This window comes from Lithobates pipiens, unplaced genomic scaffold (assembly GCF_037356315.1).
Source record: "Lithobates pipiens isolate NorthernLeopardFrog02 unplaced genomic scaffold, aLitPip1_a1.2 Scaffold_23, whole genome shotgun sequence".
Classification (NCBI taxonomy): Eukaryota; Metazoa; Chordata; class Amphibia; order Anura; family Ranidae; genus Lithobates; species Lithobates pipiens.
The window spans coordinates 193,409,071-193,425,538 of NW_027507785.1; the positions used below are offsets into that span (position 1 = coordinate 193,409,071).

The window sequence follows — 16,468 nt, forward strand, 5'->3', positions numbered from 1 at the left end:
AATTGTAGGGGGTGTGGCCTGGCATGTGATGTCACTGATCGTCCTTCTTTCCTGTAAAAGGGAACAGATGATCGGTGACAGCCACACAGGGAAGCATGGGGAGAGGTTTGTTTACATAGACCTATTCTTGTTCTTCAGCTCTGTGACACGATCGTGGGACACCAGCAGTGATCGGGTCCACTGGTCCCACGGCCATGGTCACAGAGCTCAGGACTGGGGCGGGAGCGTGCCGCCGGCAGCGCGTTCCCTACCCATGGCCGGGCACTTAAAAAGCAACTTACAGGTACGTGCTTGTGCCCAGCCGTGCCATTCTGCCGACATACATCGGCGCAAGGCGGTCCTTAAGTGGTTAATGTAGCAAATTATACCTTTCTATGACAGAGATGAGAACTAGAAATATAAAATCACTGTCTCATGTGCAAATCAGTAACATTCATATTGTTTTGTTGAAATAGTAACTGGAAAAGTGTAACAAATGCCTAGAGCACTAAAAATATTTTATTAAATGATAGCATTTTTGAAGCATCATACATAACATTTGGGGAAGCAATACTAAAATATATAGCAACATCTGCAAGGAGAAACAAGTGGGAAAGCATTTGTCTCAAAGAATCACTTTACGGTGTTCCCAAAGCAGATACTGTAAAGATGCTGAGGTACCAGTTTATAAAGAAGCGCACTAGCAGCTGGATATAAAATAAGCTAGTAGATATACAAAACATCTTCATTATGGATTAATTATTGCTGTATATCCTGTATGGGGAGAAAAAAAAATAGTTACAATTAAAATGGATAATGTTAAAGGGTCACTAATTTTTAAATATCAAACATGCTATATTTGCCTCCACTGTGCAGTTCGTTTTGCACAGAGTGGCCTTGAACCTGGTCTTTTGGGGTCCCTCGGCGGCTGTCTCGGCTGCCTCCCGCAAGGACTTCACAACTTCATGCGTGCTTCCTCGCATGATATGGAGTGCTTGCGGGCGCGCTCCCGTGATACAGCTGTTGGCCGTAGCAGCTCACTGTATCTGCCCCGCCCCCCGGCGTGCCGCGTCATCGGATCTGATTGACAGCAGCACGAGCCAATGGCTGCGCTGCTTTCAATCCATCCACTCTAGCCAATCAACGGCCATGGTGAGCGGCGAAGAGGACTTCGGGGGCGAGCGCGGGACTTTCCAGGGGTCAGGTAAGTAAAACAAGGGGGATGGGGGTGCCGGCACTGTCTGATGTTTTTTCACCTTAATGCATAGAATACATTAAGGTGAAAAAACTTACCTTTACAACCCCTTTAAACTATGTTTTGCTCTAAGATATGTTTGCTGATGCAGTCACCATTATGGCTGTAGGTTACTTCAAATAAATATTTTCATGCAGTTCAAAATGGTATCAGGAAAGCTATAAAAAAGAAAATGTAGACCAGGGGTCTTTAAACTTTCTAAATAATTGGCTATTTCCTAGGCTTCAAATTTTAGGGGGGCTGGATTGTGACCAGTGATAGTAATACCCTAGCATCAGTGATAGTAAACAACCCCCCTGGCTAGGTGGTCTATTGGAATAAAAAATGACCTGGTATCTGTGTTCAGTGGCTGAAGGAATACAACCCCAGTACCAAAATGGTTGGGACGCTGTGTAGAATTATTATACAGGATTTATATAGTGTCAACAGTTTACACAGCACTTTACAACATAAGCACAGGCAGTACAATTGCAATACAATTTAGTACAGTAGGAAACAGAGGGCCCTGTTTATTAGAGCTTACAATCTAAAGTCTAAAGTCTATATAAAAACAGAATGCAATGATCTGCAGATCTCATAAACCCATATTTTATTCAAAATATAAAACCGCAGCTGGTCTCCTCAGTTTCCATAGTGTAAAAAGAAGAGGGGGTGCTACACAATGGTAAACCTGGCCCTGTCCCAACTTTCCATCGTTTAAAAAAAATAAATAATAGTTGATATGTTTTCTATTGTGAATAAATATGGGTTTATGAGATTAGTAAATCATTGCATTCTGTCTTTATGTAGAATTAACACAGCGACTCAACTTTTTTGGAATTGGGTTTGTAATATCCAATGCTTGGTGTTAGTGGAAGGGGCAGTGCTCCACTGTTGGTATCATTGGTAGAAATAGTGCCCCATCATTGATGTCAGTTGGAGGAATTGTGCCCATTGTTGGTGTCAGTGGGAGAAATAGTTCCTCAATGGTTGGGTAAAGGCAGGTCACAGGCTGCATTGGCCCACGGGCCACAGTTGGGGACCACCGATCTAGACCATATCACTGGCATAATTGTATTTTGAAAGGTTAATATTTTATACTCTGTATTTTGCCTTTTTAATGGGATACTCTGTAGCAGGCATATGCAATTAGTAGACCTTCAGCTGTTGGAGAACTACAAGTCCCATGAGGCATAGCAAGACTCTGGCAGCCACAAGCATGACGCCCAGAGGCAAAGGCATGATGGGACTTGTAGTTTTGCAACAGCTATAGGTCTACTAATTGCGTATCCCTGCTCTGTAGGTAGACAAAATAAGATATAAAGATTTCAAGAAAAGTCTCGGGAGCTTACAAAACAGAATATTTCTATCAGATACTTACCGTAATTTTTCTTGATAGACTCCATGGCAGCCTACGTCTGGGTTAATTCCGCCCCCTCATACCTCATAGGACCCTTCTCCCATAAGTCTTTGTTCCGGGCCAGAGGCCGTGTTCTATAATCCAGCCTCCGGGAGGAAACCCCTGCTGCCATGGAGTCCATCAGGAAAGTTAGAGTAAGTATTTGATAGAAATTTTCAGTTTTCCTGAAAGACTCCATGGCAGCCTACATGTTGGAAATAAGTAGCCATACACACCCGGGTGGGAAAAGTGCTGGACAAAAGAAAAAAAGGTTTAGTTAGCACCATCAGCAGACAAGATACGTAAATCAAATTCAACAGAAGATAATGAGGCTGGCTCTACGCAGTAGTGCGCCATGAATGTGTTAATTGAAGACAACGAGGCTGCTTTGCAAATAACTTGTGAAGCTGCCCATGATGGAGGCACGTTTCTGGTTGAGTGAGCGGTCACCGCTTCTGCAGGCACCAAGCCCTTAGCTTTGTAGGGCTACTGAATGGCCTGAACAATCCATGCTGCAATAGATCTGGAAGAGATTCCCTTCTTTCCATGAAAAATAATTAACAGGTAGTCGGAGTGATGGAATGGAGCTGTAGTTTCTAGACTGACTCAGAGCTTTCCCAACATCTAGGGGATGAACACTGAAATCTCCAGTAGAGCTAAACATTAGAAGAGCAATCTCCTGATTGTCATGAAACACAGATGAAACTTTGGGATTTGAACCCAACATAAGAATCAAAACTACCCGATCAGGAAAAAAAGGTTACTCCTTGCATCACAGAGAGCTGATTTCGGAGACCCTCTTGGCCGATGTTATAGCCCCCAGTAAGGCAACTTTTATAGCGTTCTTTAATAGAGGACTGATCTGCATGTTCCATCTCTCTTCCTGAGAAGAAATCCAGGATGAGGGGAAGATCCCACTTTGAAAATCTTGTCTTTCTCTTTCGTTCATTGACGGATACAGCTTCTTTTAAATCTTGACCTTAGGTTTATAATGCCACCTTCATGAGAGGATTAGACAGAACAGGTAAAAACAGCAAAACTGCATAGCACCGCCCAGGGCGCTGGGTTGGCCACAACATGCCCCTTTCTGGTGCAGGGGAGGCCAGTGCGCTGTATGCTCTGGGGCACACATATGACCGGGCTACTGCTGTCTGTGTCAGTGTGCTGTGGCCGACAGCCACCCCATACTGCTCGGGTGATGGGTCTGTGGTGGAATGCATCCAGTGTTCCCGACAGGAGGGGTAAGTACGGCTCCACCTGTCTAGGCAGGATGGAGTAGCTGGGCATTCCCTGGGAGGTCGACTAGGAGGTCTCACAATCCCTCTCTTCTCTCCCTGTCCCTCTTTCCCTCCTCCCCATACTGGACCGCTGTGTGACTGGGGTCCAGTGTACGTACCTGACTGGGGATCTTCCAAAGGGGCTCCGGGCCTTGGCGGGAGGCTGTGCTGGCTGTTAGGGTCCGCTCCTTCTTTCCCTGTTTTTTTCTGGTCACGGTGAGCTGTTCAGCCATTTGCCACGGGGCGCTGCGCGGGCCACGGCCATTTTCCTGTAGCTTTAACCAGTGTATTACGATCGGCCATTACCTAGAAGGTTTGGCGGCCATTTTCTTGGAGTTCTCCTTGCTAGAACAGCCGGCGGGTATTTTCTTGTAGCCTCAGCTTGTTTTTACCCCAGCGCTGGTGACTGTATGCATCTACAAGGCCCGATTTTTGCTCATAACACCTGAAGCTTGGCACAGGGGAGAGCAGACAGCGATGGCACGGCGCAGTACCTGGGTCAGGGTGGTGAGTCCTGCGGGGGTCCCTCGGTCTGTGAAGCAGCTAGGAGGGTGGGATTTGTGTGCCTTGCCTTAGGTCCCAGAGTGGTGACAGGCAAGTGAGGGTCAGAAGCTGGCGCTTCTTCCCCATTCATCCCTGTTGTTGCAACTGGTTCACTTGCACCGGCCGTGCCCATGGACATTTTGTCGGCGGTCCTGGAGCTTTTCGATGCCAGGGTGGAAGCGGTATGCGGGCGCAAGGGGGGTAAAAGAATGCCCCCTACCCACCCCGTCTTCTGGGGAAAGCTCCACTTCAGACTCGGGTCCTGCGGTGACAGGCGGCCCCTGTTCTGATATGTCGGAGGATGCGGACCAGAACCATGTGGACAGTGAGGATAACTGTGTCCGGGTTATCGCAGGAAAAGTCGCTTGTAGGATCACTTATCACAGCAGTGCGGGGTACCTTAAATAGACAGGATACAGCAGGGGGGGGGCGCTCCTTTTTTAGGTCCCGCAAACCGGCCCGCACTGCTCAGGTGTTTCGGTATTTAACTTATTTTGATACGTTTATATACAAGGAATGGGGGAGTCACAACGGGCCTTTTCAGTCCCAAGAAGGATGGCGGTGCGTTACCCCTTTAAGGAGAGCCTCTTGAAAAAATGGGCATCTCCTCCGGTCGTTGAACCCCCGGTATCTAGGGGGGAATCAGTTCGGTTCGTGGTCGCTGCATTCCATCAGGGGGACTTCCTGGCATCCTTGGACATCAATGACGCATACTTACATATACCTCAGGCATCAGAGGTTTCTGCGATTTTTAGTTGGGGAAGAGCACTACCAATTGGTGGCTCTCCCTTTTGGCCTGGCGTCAGCACCCAGGGTCTTCACCAAGGTGTTAACCCCATTCTGGCATTGTTAAGGCAATGCGGGATCACAATCATAGGTTACCTGGACGACCTCCTTATGAGAGCAACTTTCGCCTCAGAATTAAGGGAGGATGTGCTATCACCATGCAAACTCTTCGGGAGTTTGGTTGGGGACTGAGTCTAAAAGAGCCAGGGTTGGTATGGACTCAACGCCTGGAGAACCTGGGCTTACTGTTGGATTCCTCAGAAGCGAGAGTCTTCTCACTTCAGACAAGCTTCAGACTCTTCAAGCTGCAGTGAAGTTGTTGGTGTCCCGCAGGTGGTCGTCGCTGCGTTTCTAAATGTGAGTTCTGGGTCTCATGGAAACCAGAGGGAGATCCTGTCAATATGGGACAAATCTCCGCCATCCCTGGAATGTCATATTCGGGTGAGCCAGATAGTCAGGATTCCCTGCTCTGGTGGCTGAAGTCTCCGACCCTTCGGTCCAGGAAAAATTGTTCCTTCCTCTCCATTGGATAGTGATCACAACAGATGCCAGGCTGACCAGTTAGGGGGGAGTTTGGGCGTACAGTTGGCCCTGGGCCATTGGACGCGGTAAGAATCCCACCTGCTGATCAATGTGCTCGAGCTTCGGGCGATCAGGTGGTGCCTCTCCACATGGTCAAAGAGGCAGTAGGGGCATCCGGTCAGGATCCAGTCGGACAATACCACGGCAGTGGCCTATGTCAACCATCAAGGAGGAACAAGGAGCTTGGCTGCAGCACGAGAGGTCACTCACATCATACAGTGGGCAGAGTGGCGCGTGCCGGCCTTGTGGGCCGTATACATTCTGGGCGTAGAAAACTGGCATGGGGACTACCTGAGTCGTCAGATGCTGGACCAAGGGGAATGGTCGTTACATCCGGATGTATTCCGGCTCATTCACCTAAGGTGGGGCACACCAGAGGTGGATCTCTTGGCCTCTCGGCTCAATCGGAAGGTACAGAGGTTTCTCTCAGGGACAAGAGATCCCTGGGGGTACGCGCTAGGTGCGTTGGTGGCTCCATGGGGGCATTATCGGCTGATTATGCCTCCCCCCACAAAAAACTACTGGCATGTTTGCTAGAAAGAGTGGAGGCCGAGGGGATTCCAGTGATTCTGATTACCCCAGATTGGCCTCGGCGTCCTTGGTATGCCCACCTAGTACGACTGGTGGCGGATACGAGTGGACTTTCTGTTGTAAGGTCCGATACTTCATCCTACTTTACCGCCACTGTTTTTTAACGGCATGGCCATTGAAAGCCAGGTGTTGAGGGACCGAGGTCTGTCAGACTCAGTCATTTTCACTATGCTGAGGGCACGGAAGTAATCTTCTCGGAAGATTTATCATTGTACGTGGAAGACCTACATCTCCATGTGTGAGGAGATGGGGTGGCGTCCGCGCACATACTCAGTTTCCAGGCTCCTGCTATTTTTGCAGCAGAGTGGATCAGAAACTTGCCTTAGACACCATCAAGGGGCAGATGTCAGCCTTGGCTGTCTTCTTTCAACGTCCCTCGACAACTCGCTCATTGGTGAGTACATTCGGTTCGACCACCACTACCTCCGTGGGATCTGAATCTAGTACTATCTATTCTTCAGAAACCGCCTTTTAAAAAATATTAGGGAAAATTCCTTGTTGACTCTTTTCTCAGAAAGTAGTCTTTCTAGTGGCAATTACAGCTGCCAGGAGAGTTTCTGTATTGACGGCTTTGTCGTGCAAGCCTCCCTACCTGGTTCCCCACAAGGATAAGGCGGTGCTGTGTCTGCAGCCCTCCTTTCTTTAAAAGGTGGTTTTGGCCTTTTGTCTAAATGAAGACGACATGTTGCCATCCCTATGCCCTAAGCCGACACATCTGAAAAAAGTTGCTTTACATTCCCGGGTCGTGGGCTGGGCTCTACGGGTGTATCTGTCTGCTATGGCTTCCTTTCGGAGGTCAGACTCTGTCAATGTGGCTGGTCTGAAAAAGGTCTGGCGGTCTCATCGACCACCGTCTCTCGGTGGAACAGACAGATCGCGGTTCAGGCTTTTGCCTTAAAAGGGCAGGTCTCCTCCTTTCCTGTCACGGCTCGTTCCACCAGGCCAATTGGAACCTCCTGGACTTCCCAACATCATGTATCTGTCTCCCAGGTGTGTAAGGCAGCGACTTGGTTGTCCATTCACACTTTCACTAAATTTTACAAAGTTGACGTGAGCGCATCTTCGGATGCTTTCTTTGGCCACAAAGTTTTTGCAGGCCGCTGTGTAAAGTTACAATTTACACTTCCATTGAGTTACAAGTTGTTATGAATGCATCTTTGGAGGCAGACGTGGCCGCAGGTTTTGATAGCGGCCGTTTAAGGTGGCAACTCCTCTGTTTGAGGAGTTCCTTTTGTGGGTGAAGTTTTATTTTTTTATTTTTTGCTGTTTCCACCCATTTCCACATCCTCGCTTTTAAATGGGTACATCTTTCATACCTTCGTTAACAGGGAATTCTTTCTTTCAACACCACCTCCTTCATCTGTAATTATTTTGCAGAGTTACACTACTTGGGGACGTCCCTAAGGTCAAAATTTTAAAGGAACTGTGTCCGTCAATGAACAAAATAATTTTTCCAGGGCTAAGGAGATAGTGCTCTTGATAGTGTTGAATTGTGCCCGAGGAATACCAGGAACTGTGTAAGATCTAGGTGGCTCTTTTCCATGTTCAGTAGCCAACTGAACTCGAGTAGAGTGGAGATGACCTGGGATCTTTTGATTAGCAACTGCTCCATGTCCCAAGATAACAGCAGGTCAACCAGATAATGATACAGACCGATACCTCTGGTCCTGATCAGTGCCCCAACAGCCAACAAGTGTTTTGAAAACACACAAGGCGATGTCGTAAACTCAAAGGAGAGACAGGTGACCTATAGATAGATTTGATCAACAGCAAAGCGAAGGTATTTCTGGAACTCCTAATGCTATCGGAACATGAAAGTAAGCATTCTTCAGGTCTATAGACATGAGCCAGTCGCCTGGTTGGATTGTTTGACGGATCCTGAGCAGTGTCTCCATCTTTAACTTCTTCTTGATAAAGGAATTCAGGTGGTTTAGGTCTATAACTGGCCTCCAGGAGCCATTTTTCTTCAACACCATGAAGAGGGGCATGTAGACCCCTTGAAACCTTTTCTCGACTGGAATTGGTATTGCAGTGCCCTGAGCCACAAGATAGTCTGCATAGGACAGGAGAATTTGCTTTTTCTCTTCCGAGAGGCAAGGATGTGGGTATGAATCGGAGAATGGGTGGGCTGCTGAACATCCATGGCCTGTTTTGACGACCCAATAATCTTTGCCCAGATGTGTTGAAAACTAAGAAAGCAAGCTCCGACTCGCTCTGTCTGGGCAGGCACAATATCAGAGACTTGGGCATCTTCTGGTGGATAAGAAGCCCCTCTTTTGAAAACTTCTGGCCTGAAGGCTGTTTTTTCGTCTAGGTCTTCCTGAACTCACGACCAGGCCTATTCCAGCGAATATCCCTCACTCGACCTGAATCTTGCCTGGGCTGTGTTCTCTTCTGGTTTAGCAGATGGCGATCCTGGGGAAGGAATCCTGACTTGCCACTTGTGACACGGGTGCTGGCACTGTCCAATTTGTTCCCAAAGAGGGACAACCCCTCAAAGGGAATCCTCTACCATGCCTGCTTGGAGGCAGGGCCAGCTACCCATGGGCGCAGCTATAAGGCACGCTTAGCCGTGACAGATGACAGCATGATCCGAGCCACCAGGCGAATTATGTCTGGGAAAACCTCCCCCAGAAAAGCCGCTGCCAACCTTAGTTCAGGAATAGATGAGCTCCTAGCCATTCCTTCCAAGAGGCTCTTCAGAGAAGCATCTGCATCATCCGTTCAGACTTAAATCGCTTTAGAAAGAGCTGCAAGAGGTAGAGCTGGTTTGCAGGTCATACCCGCTGTGATGTAGATTCGCTTGAGGTCGGTATCAATTTTCCTCTCCAGGCCATCCCTAAAGGATACAGTATCCTCCAGTGGAAGTGTGACATGCCTCACCAATCTCATTAGGGCTGTGTCAATGAGAGGAGCCAACTCCAGATGTTTCACATCCTCGCTTTTAAATGGGTACATCTTTCATACCTTCGTTAACAGGGAATTCTTCCTTTCAACACCACCTCATTCATTGGTAATTATTTTGCAGAGTTCACCCAAAAAAGGGGAAATTAGGGCATTCTTTTTTGAGGTGTTTTAAAATACTTCCTCTGGTTGAAGATTCCCTCACTGGCTCTTCCCATCTCAAAGCTTCTTTGACAGCTTTGACCAGCTGTGGTACTAGGGCAAATTCAAAACCTGCAGCAGGGTCATCTACCTCCACCTCACTGTCCGAGGCTTCAGTTGAGGAATGGCTTGGCTGGGAAGGGCCTGAAACCTCAAAATCATCCCTAATCGGGACTGACATGGTGTCACCAGCAGGGGTGTGGGTTTGATCAGAATCCACTTTACTCAAGGACCTACGGACCTCCTTTCTGATCAGTGCTTCCACTTGTTCTCTTGCAGCTTTAGAAAAGCATTACTCGCAGAGCGACTTGCCTTTGGGAACCTGGGCCCTGCATCCCTAGCAGGCTTTCCTCTCAGAGAGCTGGAGTGGTGGTGAGAGTGTTGCCCAGAGGTGGTTTTAGATCACCTCTTTGTGGTGCCTAGATCTGGAGAGTGATCTATGGCATCTGGAGCTTAAAGAGGAGTGATGACGTTGAGACCTAGGACAGTCTTTGTCTTTGCATGCCGTGTTTTGTTGTTCAAACCTTGAAGGGCTGAGCAGAAAAGAAAGGGATAAGAGCTCCTGAATGAGTGAACCCAAGCATCACAGGAAGAAACAAAAGAACTTAATCCTACCAGCAATGCAAGGGTTGGCCACAGGGAGGCGGTGACAGATCCATGGCAAGGCAGCTTGGAACTGAAAATTAATCATTAAAGACTATGAGAAACAGGCATGAGAGAGCACATAAATATAGCCAGGAGTCAGGGAGCCTGCAGCAAGTAATTTACCTTGAGAACCAGAGACCAGTGCCTGGGGAAGCCCGCAAGTCATCCCAAGGAATAGCTGCTTTGACAGCTATTTAAATCTACCGCCGTTGATGATGTCACTGGAAAGCGTCGCCATTTTGGCAGAACCGCACCTGCGCAAACCAAGCCTCTGTTTTGTTTGCGGCTTGCAGGTAGGTCCCGGCGACTTCCTGAAACGGCGAGCTGGGACACAGATGCGCTCCAGCAGACATCTCAATGATTACCGGAGCCTGAAAGCTACTTAGAGACAAACAAACACAGAGAAACGGCTGCCATTTTAAAATGAGTGTCTTTGTACATTACCACAACCACAGCACAATCCAGACCAGACCTTGGACTGGGAGCTACCGCTCGACCAGGGCGTTTACAAGGCCTCCCGCTAATAGCTGGGATGTTTGGCCATATTGCTGCTTGCCTGCCAGTGGCCAGGCTAGTAAGCTCTTCATGGCATTGCATTATGTCGCTCATGTCCACCTGCTAATAGCTAGGATTTCTGGACTTCAGAGAGGATCACCATTAACCACAAAAATATTGCTGTGCACACTGCCAGGCCTGGAAGACTTCATGAAAGGTAAGACTTCATCTTGGCCCTGAGAGGACAAAAAAGGCACACCACCTCTAGCCCAGAACAAAGATTTATGGGAGAAGGGTCATATGAGGGGGTGGGATTTCCCTGAGCCAGTGTTACAAGGGCCATCGCTGACTTAAACGCTAAATCCTGTAGCACAGTTATCGTTAATTTAAACAAAAACAATGTAATATATTGCAGCTTGCGAGTCCATAGATAAGGTGGTTTTGTTAATTTTCTTCTTTTTTTTTTCAGGCTACTTTTCCTTTATTTACAGTATATGTGGTAATTCTGCAAATATGGAAAAACTCCTGTCCCTGGGTGGCAGCTGCAGGCATCATCCCGGTGCCAATTTTTTTTGGAGACGATGGTCATCTCTCTTGTAAAAGCAATCCTCCCCCTGACTTCTGTGACTTTACAGTGATCTTCCCTCCCACTGGAGATCCTGATCGACCAGCCGGCACTTCCGCCGGCTGATCACATAGCCGACCAAAGACTGGATCGGCTTTATGATATAGTGATGGCCTTCCTTCACTTACAGTTTACTCGGATGTAAACGGTGACATTTTTAAAAATTATTATTATATCAGATTTATATAGCGCCAACAGGTTGCAACAGCACTTTGCAACATCACATCTTTTATATTTTATCAAAGCATTGTGTTTTGTATTGTGTGTTTATTTTTTTTATTTTGTATTAAGAATATCTTTTATAATATGAGCTTAGTACTATCTCCTGCAACAAAACTAAAGAGCGATCCTGTCGCCAGGAGATTTTCTATTTAAAGCACATATAAAGGACACTTGCTACACAATTGTACATCTCAGAACATTGATGGAGGATGTATACCCTCTATAGAAACTACTGGGGACCTAGAACTCCAACCAATAGTATATTGTGGATGTAAATCACCTGGAACAAAGGCCGGGTCACTTTCTCCTGATGGATTTACAGAGATAACTTGGAAGTTGCTGGATGTGAATGATGTTTGACAAGCCAGACCTGGTGTTGTACATATTGTATTACCATTATCCATCTCCACAACTCGGTACTCATTAGCATACGGTGATCCCTCCCATGATATAAATATGGTTCCTGCACTTTCTACCAGTGGATTCACTTGTGGAGGACATGGAGCTGCAAAACAAAAAGGAAGATAATGCTACTAAATTGCTGGAAACGATAGCGACAAGGATGTTTTGTGAAATCAGTATGTGTGCATATAAAATATAGACATAATTAAAAGGCTAGATTATGGTACAAGTATTTAAAAAATGACGCTACACCTAAATCTATTTGCTTTGTTCCAGGTAGAGGTGTCTTCCAGCTCAATCTCAATATGGGTAGATTTGTCCTTTTAAAACCCTCAGGCTGTGCTGCCTTCAGCAGTTATTTTTCTGGGAATGTGGGATTTTCTTTCACTTTCGATAATGAAACTGGACAAATTGAGAGGGTGAATCCCTCCAATGGGGATACAGACAGAAATAAAAACCTAACAGGTGTCCTAATCCATCTCCAAAAAAAATAAAAGTTTTGCCTTTAGTTATACAGCAAAACCTTGGATTGCGAGCATAATTCGTTGCATGTAATCCAAAGCACTCGTATATAAAAGTAAATTTCCCCATAAGAAATAATGGAAGCGCAGATGATTCGCTCCAAAACCATTTATTCATAAATCCTTCAGGGATAAACAACTAATAAATTTGGAGACAGAATATAGGCCGAGGCTGATCTCCAAACCAACTGTAAAATAAACAATTGAAATACATATATGGGAGGTACCTATCAAAATATTTGTAATTCTATCCAGTAAGTCCTGAGATTTATGCAATCCTGCCAGACAGCACAGCCAGGCTGAGGATGTGATCTTTTTTCTGGTACATATAAAGTGGTATGAAACCCAAAAAACAAAATGTAATCTTGCATTTGTTTTGTTTTTCAGGCTTTTTTCCTTTTATTTCACCCAGTAAACCTATCAGTAACATATATATTTAAATTTTTTTCTAAAAAAAACAAAAAAAAGACCAAATATTTTGAAAAAAAATAAGTTTTTCTCAGTTTCGGTGAGCAAATTTTTTAAATAAGTAATTTTTCTCCTACACTGATGTGCGCTGATGAGGCTGCACTGATGTGGTTGCACTGATATACAGAACTGATCGTGACACCGATGGGCAGGCACTGGAAGGTAACACTGGTTAGCCTCCCTAATGGGCACAGACTGGTGTAACCGATGGGCACAGAGTGGTGTCACTGATGGGCACAGATTGGCCTCATTAATGGGCACAGACTGGTGTCACTGATGTGCACAGAGTGGCATCACTGCTGGTCATAAGAAACAAGTAAAATTCAAGACTGAATTTCCAGTGGTGCCGGCTCTTCTATGTACATTTGTGGTTAGTTTCCGGGTGTGAGAGGGACATCCTGAGCCAGAGAACCTGGACTAGGTGTGCCACCATCCATCTCATCATTTGGCTTTTCTGTTCAGAGCGGTGTGATTTTGTGTTGCATTCATTGCAACTAAGAAGGATGCTTTCATTATCAAGTCCTGCAGCGACAACTCTAGGAAATTCATAACTAGCGGCAGGTCCCACTTGGAAAGTGCGGGTGCTCTGGGAGGCCTTGGTTCACTACAGCCTTAAAGAACTGGATGATTAGTTCGTTAGAGGCCCACTGAATTCCAGTGACTGCAAAAATGGCTGACACTTGGCCTTTGAGTGTACTTGCACTTAGTCCCATTTCTAGGCTCTTCTGCAGGAACTCAAGGATGTGACAGGCTCTGAGTTCTTCCATCCCAAGTCCCGCTGATGCTGCATACTCTTGGAACTTTTACCAGCTTCTATTGTCGACACAGTTTGTTCTATTTTTGCAGGCCTACATTAGGGTCTGTGCCACTTTCGCGGAGCACCCTTGGTTTATGAACCTCCACTTTTCAATATCCAGGCCATTAACCTGAGTTCCTCCAACGCTAGGTGTAGAACTGGGCCCTGGCTCAGGAGATCTGGCCTCATCGGTAACATCCGTGTCACCCTGACACTCATGCGTAAGAGTAGAGGATACCATGGGCATTTTGGCCAATCTGGGATCACTGCCAGTACCGCGATGTGAAGTTTTCCTGTCTGTCTGTTCAGAAAGAGCAGTATTAAGGGCACGGGGCAAAAGCATAACCTGTCTGAAAGTCCCACTTCGCAGTCAGAGCGTTCACCAGGGCAGACCGTGGATGAATCAAATTCATGCAGAATTTGGGGAGCTTCGCATTGACTGGAGATGCAAAGAGCTCAATTTCTGTGAGAAAAGACCAAGCTGCCAGTTCCCTGAATACTTGTGTCAGAAGGGACCATTCGTTGTTGTCCACTGTAGTCCGCCTGGAGATCGGCATGTCCGGGTATATATACTGCTGAGAGGTGAAGCAGGTTCTCTTGGGCCAAAATCATTATGGGTTCCACCTCTTCCAGGAAGGACAGACTCTGCGTGCCTCCCTGCTTCTTGATGTAGGCTACAGTCGTAATGTTGTCAATTTTTAGGAGGACAGAGCCCCCATGGATTACCTGGGCAAAGTCTAGGAGAGTTTGATATGCTGCTCTCAGCTCAAACTTGCTGCCCACAATTTCCTTTGGTGGGTGAGACCATCTGCCTTGTGCCCGCTGGTCTCCACAAAGGGGCTCCCCATCCTGACTTGCTGGCATCTGAGGTGATCACTTTCCAGGATGTTGGGAGGAGGGAGTGACACTGCAGCAGATTCCTCCTTTCTTCCCACCAGTCCAGACTCTGTCTCATGGACTGTGTTAGGGATATGTTCTGATACAGATTCTGGGAGTCTCATTGCTGGAGGAACCAATACTGGAATGGACAAGCGTGCCACTGGGCCCATTTCACCATGAGCACTACTACACTGATTATGTGAATGGCACCTTCTTCCATGAACCCCGCTGTCAGCCTCAGGTTGTTGAGCGAGGACATTATCTCGGTCTTTTCCCAATCGCTGGCAATGGCTGATTCTGAATTGGCTATCCATACCTATATGGCTCTGGAGATTGCTGTCAGGGCTATCAATGGCTTGTATGCCCCTCCTACGGCTTTGTAGACCTTTTTCAGGTCTATGTCTACTCTCCTATCGAGGATGTCCTTGAAAGAGACTGCATTGTCTAGCGGCAACGTAACATGTCTGGCTAGATGCATCAGGGCTGCGTGGACTACAGGGGAGTCTTCCAGATGTTTACCATCCTCCTTTTTAGAGGGATACAACTTGGCTAGGCGGCTCTAAAAAAAAGTGATTTTCTCTGGTTGCCTCCACTCATCTTCTATTATGCTTTTAATTTCATCCATGAGAGGGAAGGTGAGACCCTCTCTCTTCCTGTTCTTGAAATAGTGTCGCTGTTTCTTCAGCGGCTCCTCTATTACATCTTCTTATTGTAAGGCCTCCCTGACATCCTTAAGGAAGGGCTGTACCAGGTTGAAATCAAACCCTTCATGACCCGAGTCTCCTTCCTCTCCAGACGAGTCTTCGGACGCTGATCTGGGTAGCGCCTGGACCTCTTCAGCCCCAGATCTTAGCTGAGGTGAAGTCACAGTAGGGGCTTGCTGATGTAACGGCTGCAGCTGTTCAGCAAATTACTTTAGTGTATCTTTAAAAGCTTCTTTCATAAGGGACACCATCTCCTCCTTCCCTGCTTCCTTATCCTTGTTTACCTCCTTAAGGCAGGTTTTGCAAACTGTTTTGCAAAGAAGCAACTCCTTTGGACAAGCCCAGCAAATCTGGGGCTCAGGTTGAGGATGGTGGGATGGGCTTTGGGTCTTCACAGGGGAGCTACGGCACCTGGACCTCAACCGATCACATCGGTCTCTTGACCTTACTCTGCGCTGGCTACCCCTGGACCTAGAGCAGTACCTTTGTTCTGACAGGCTTCTCTCTGAACGGGGAGACGAATGGTGACTTGTTAAGCTGGCAGAAAAAAATTATAATAATAAAAGATGTGTTTTTTATTAACACAAGTGCCAAAAATTGGAACATGACCATTCCACATAGCGGTAGTTGAGCCTCCTACCTTCTCGGCATACGCTGGTCTTTTGGGGTTGGCATTTGCAGCAATAGGAGATGCAGACTGTTAAAGTGGTAGTAAAGCCGCTGCTTTTTTTTTTTTCTCCTACACCTGTAAGGGAAAAGGCATAATGAGCTAGTATGTACTGCATACTAGCTCATGAAATACTTACCTTAGAACGAGGTGCCAGTATCTCACCCGATCCACGCCGAGGGAGCTAACATTTTCCCTCGGGTCTTGTCTTCCGGGTATAGTGGCTCCAACGCTGTGAGTGGCTGGAGCCTCGATATCATCACTCCCGGCAAGGTCCGGCATCTGCCGGACTTTCAGCTGAGAATCCCCAGAGCACATGCGTCACTGAAGTCAGCGGCTCATTGTGAGGGGAATATCTCCTAAACCGTACAGGTTTAGAAGATATTATTTGTACCTACAGGTAAGCCTTATTATAGGCTTACCTGTAGGTAAAAGTAAAAAAATTTACTTTACTACCGCTTTATGGAAGCACAGGAAGAGAGGTCATCTATGGTTCACACAGCCCCTCAATTTCCACACTAGGCAGCCCTGCCTACCTCACTCTCCTG

At 46.9% G+C, this 16,468-nt stretch overlaps 1 protein-coding gene across 1 annotated transcript in view; it reads right to left on the reverse strand.

Annotated features, from left to right (window-relative positions):
- Positions 1–480: 480 nt before the first annotated feature.
- The window catches only part of LOC143928089 (uncharacterized), a 111,293-nt gene continuing 95,305 nt past the window's right edge, over positions 481–16,468 (reverse strand). Inside the window, exons 29-30 of the mRNA XM_077452709.1 lie at positions 11,764–11,988; positions 481–753 (exon numbers count right to left, since the gene is read on the reverse strand). Coding sequence (XP_077308835.1) covers positions 728–753; positions 11,764–11,988 — 251 coding nt within the window. The 3' untranslated portion in view covers positions 481–727. The remainder of the gene's footprint in view (positions 754–11,763; positions 11,989–16,468) is intronic.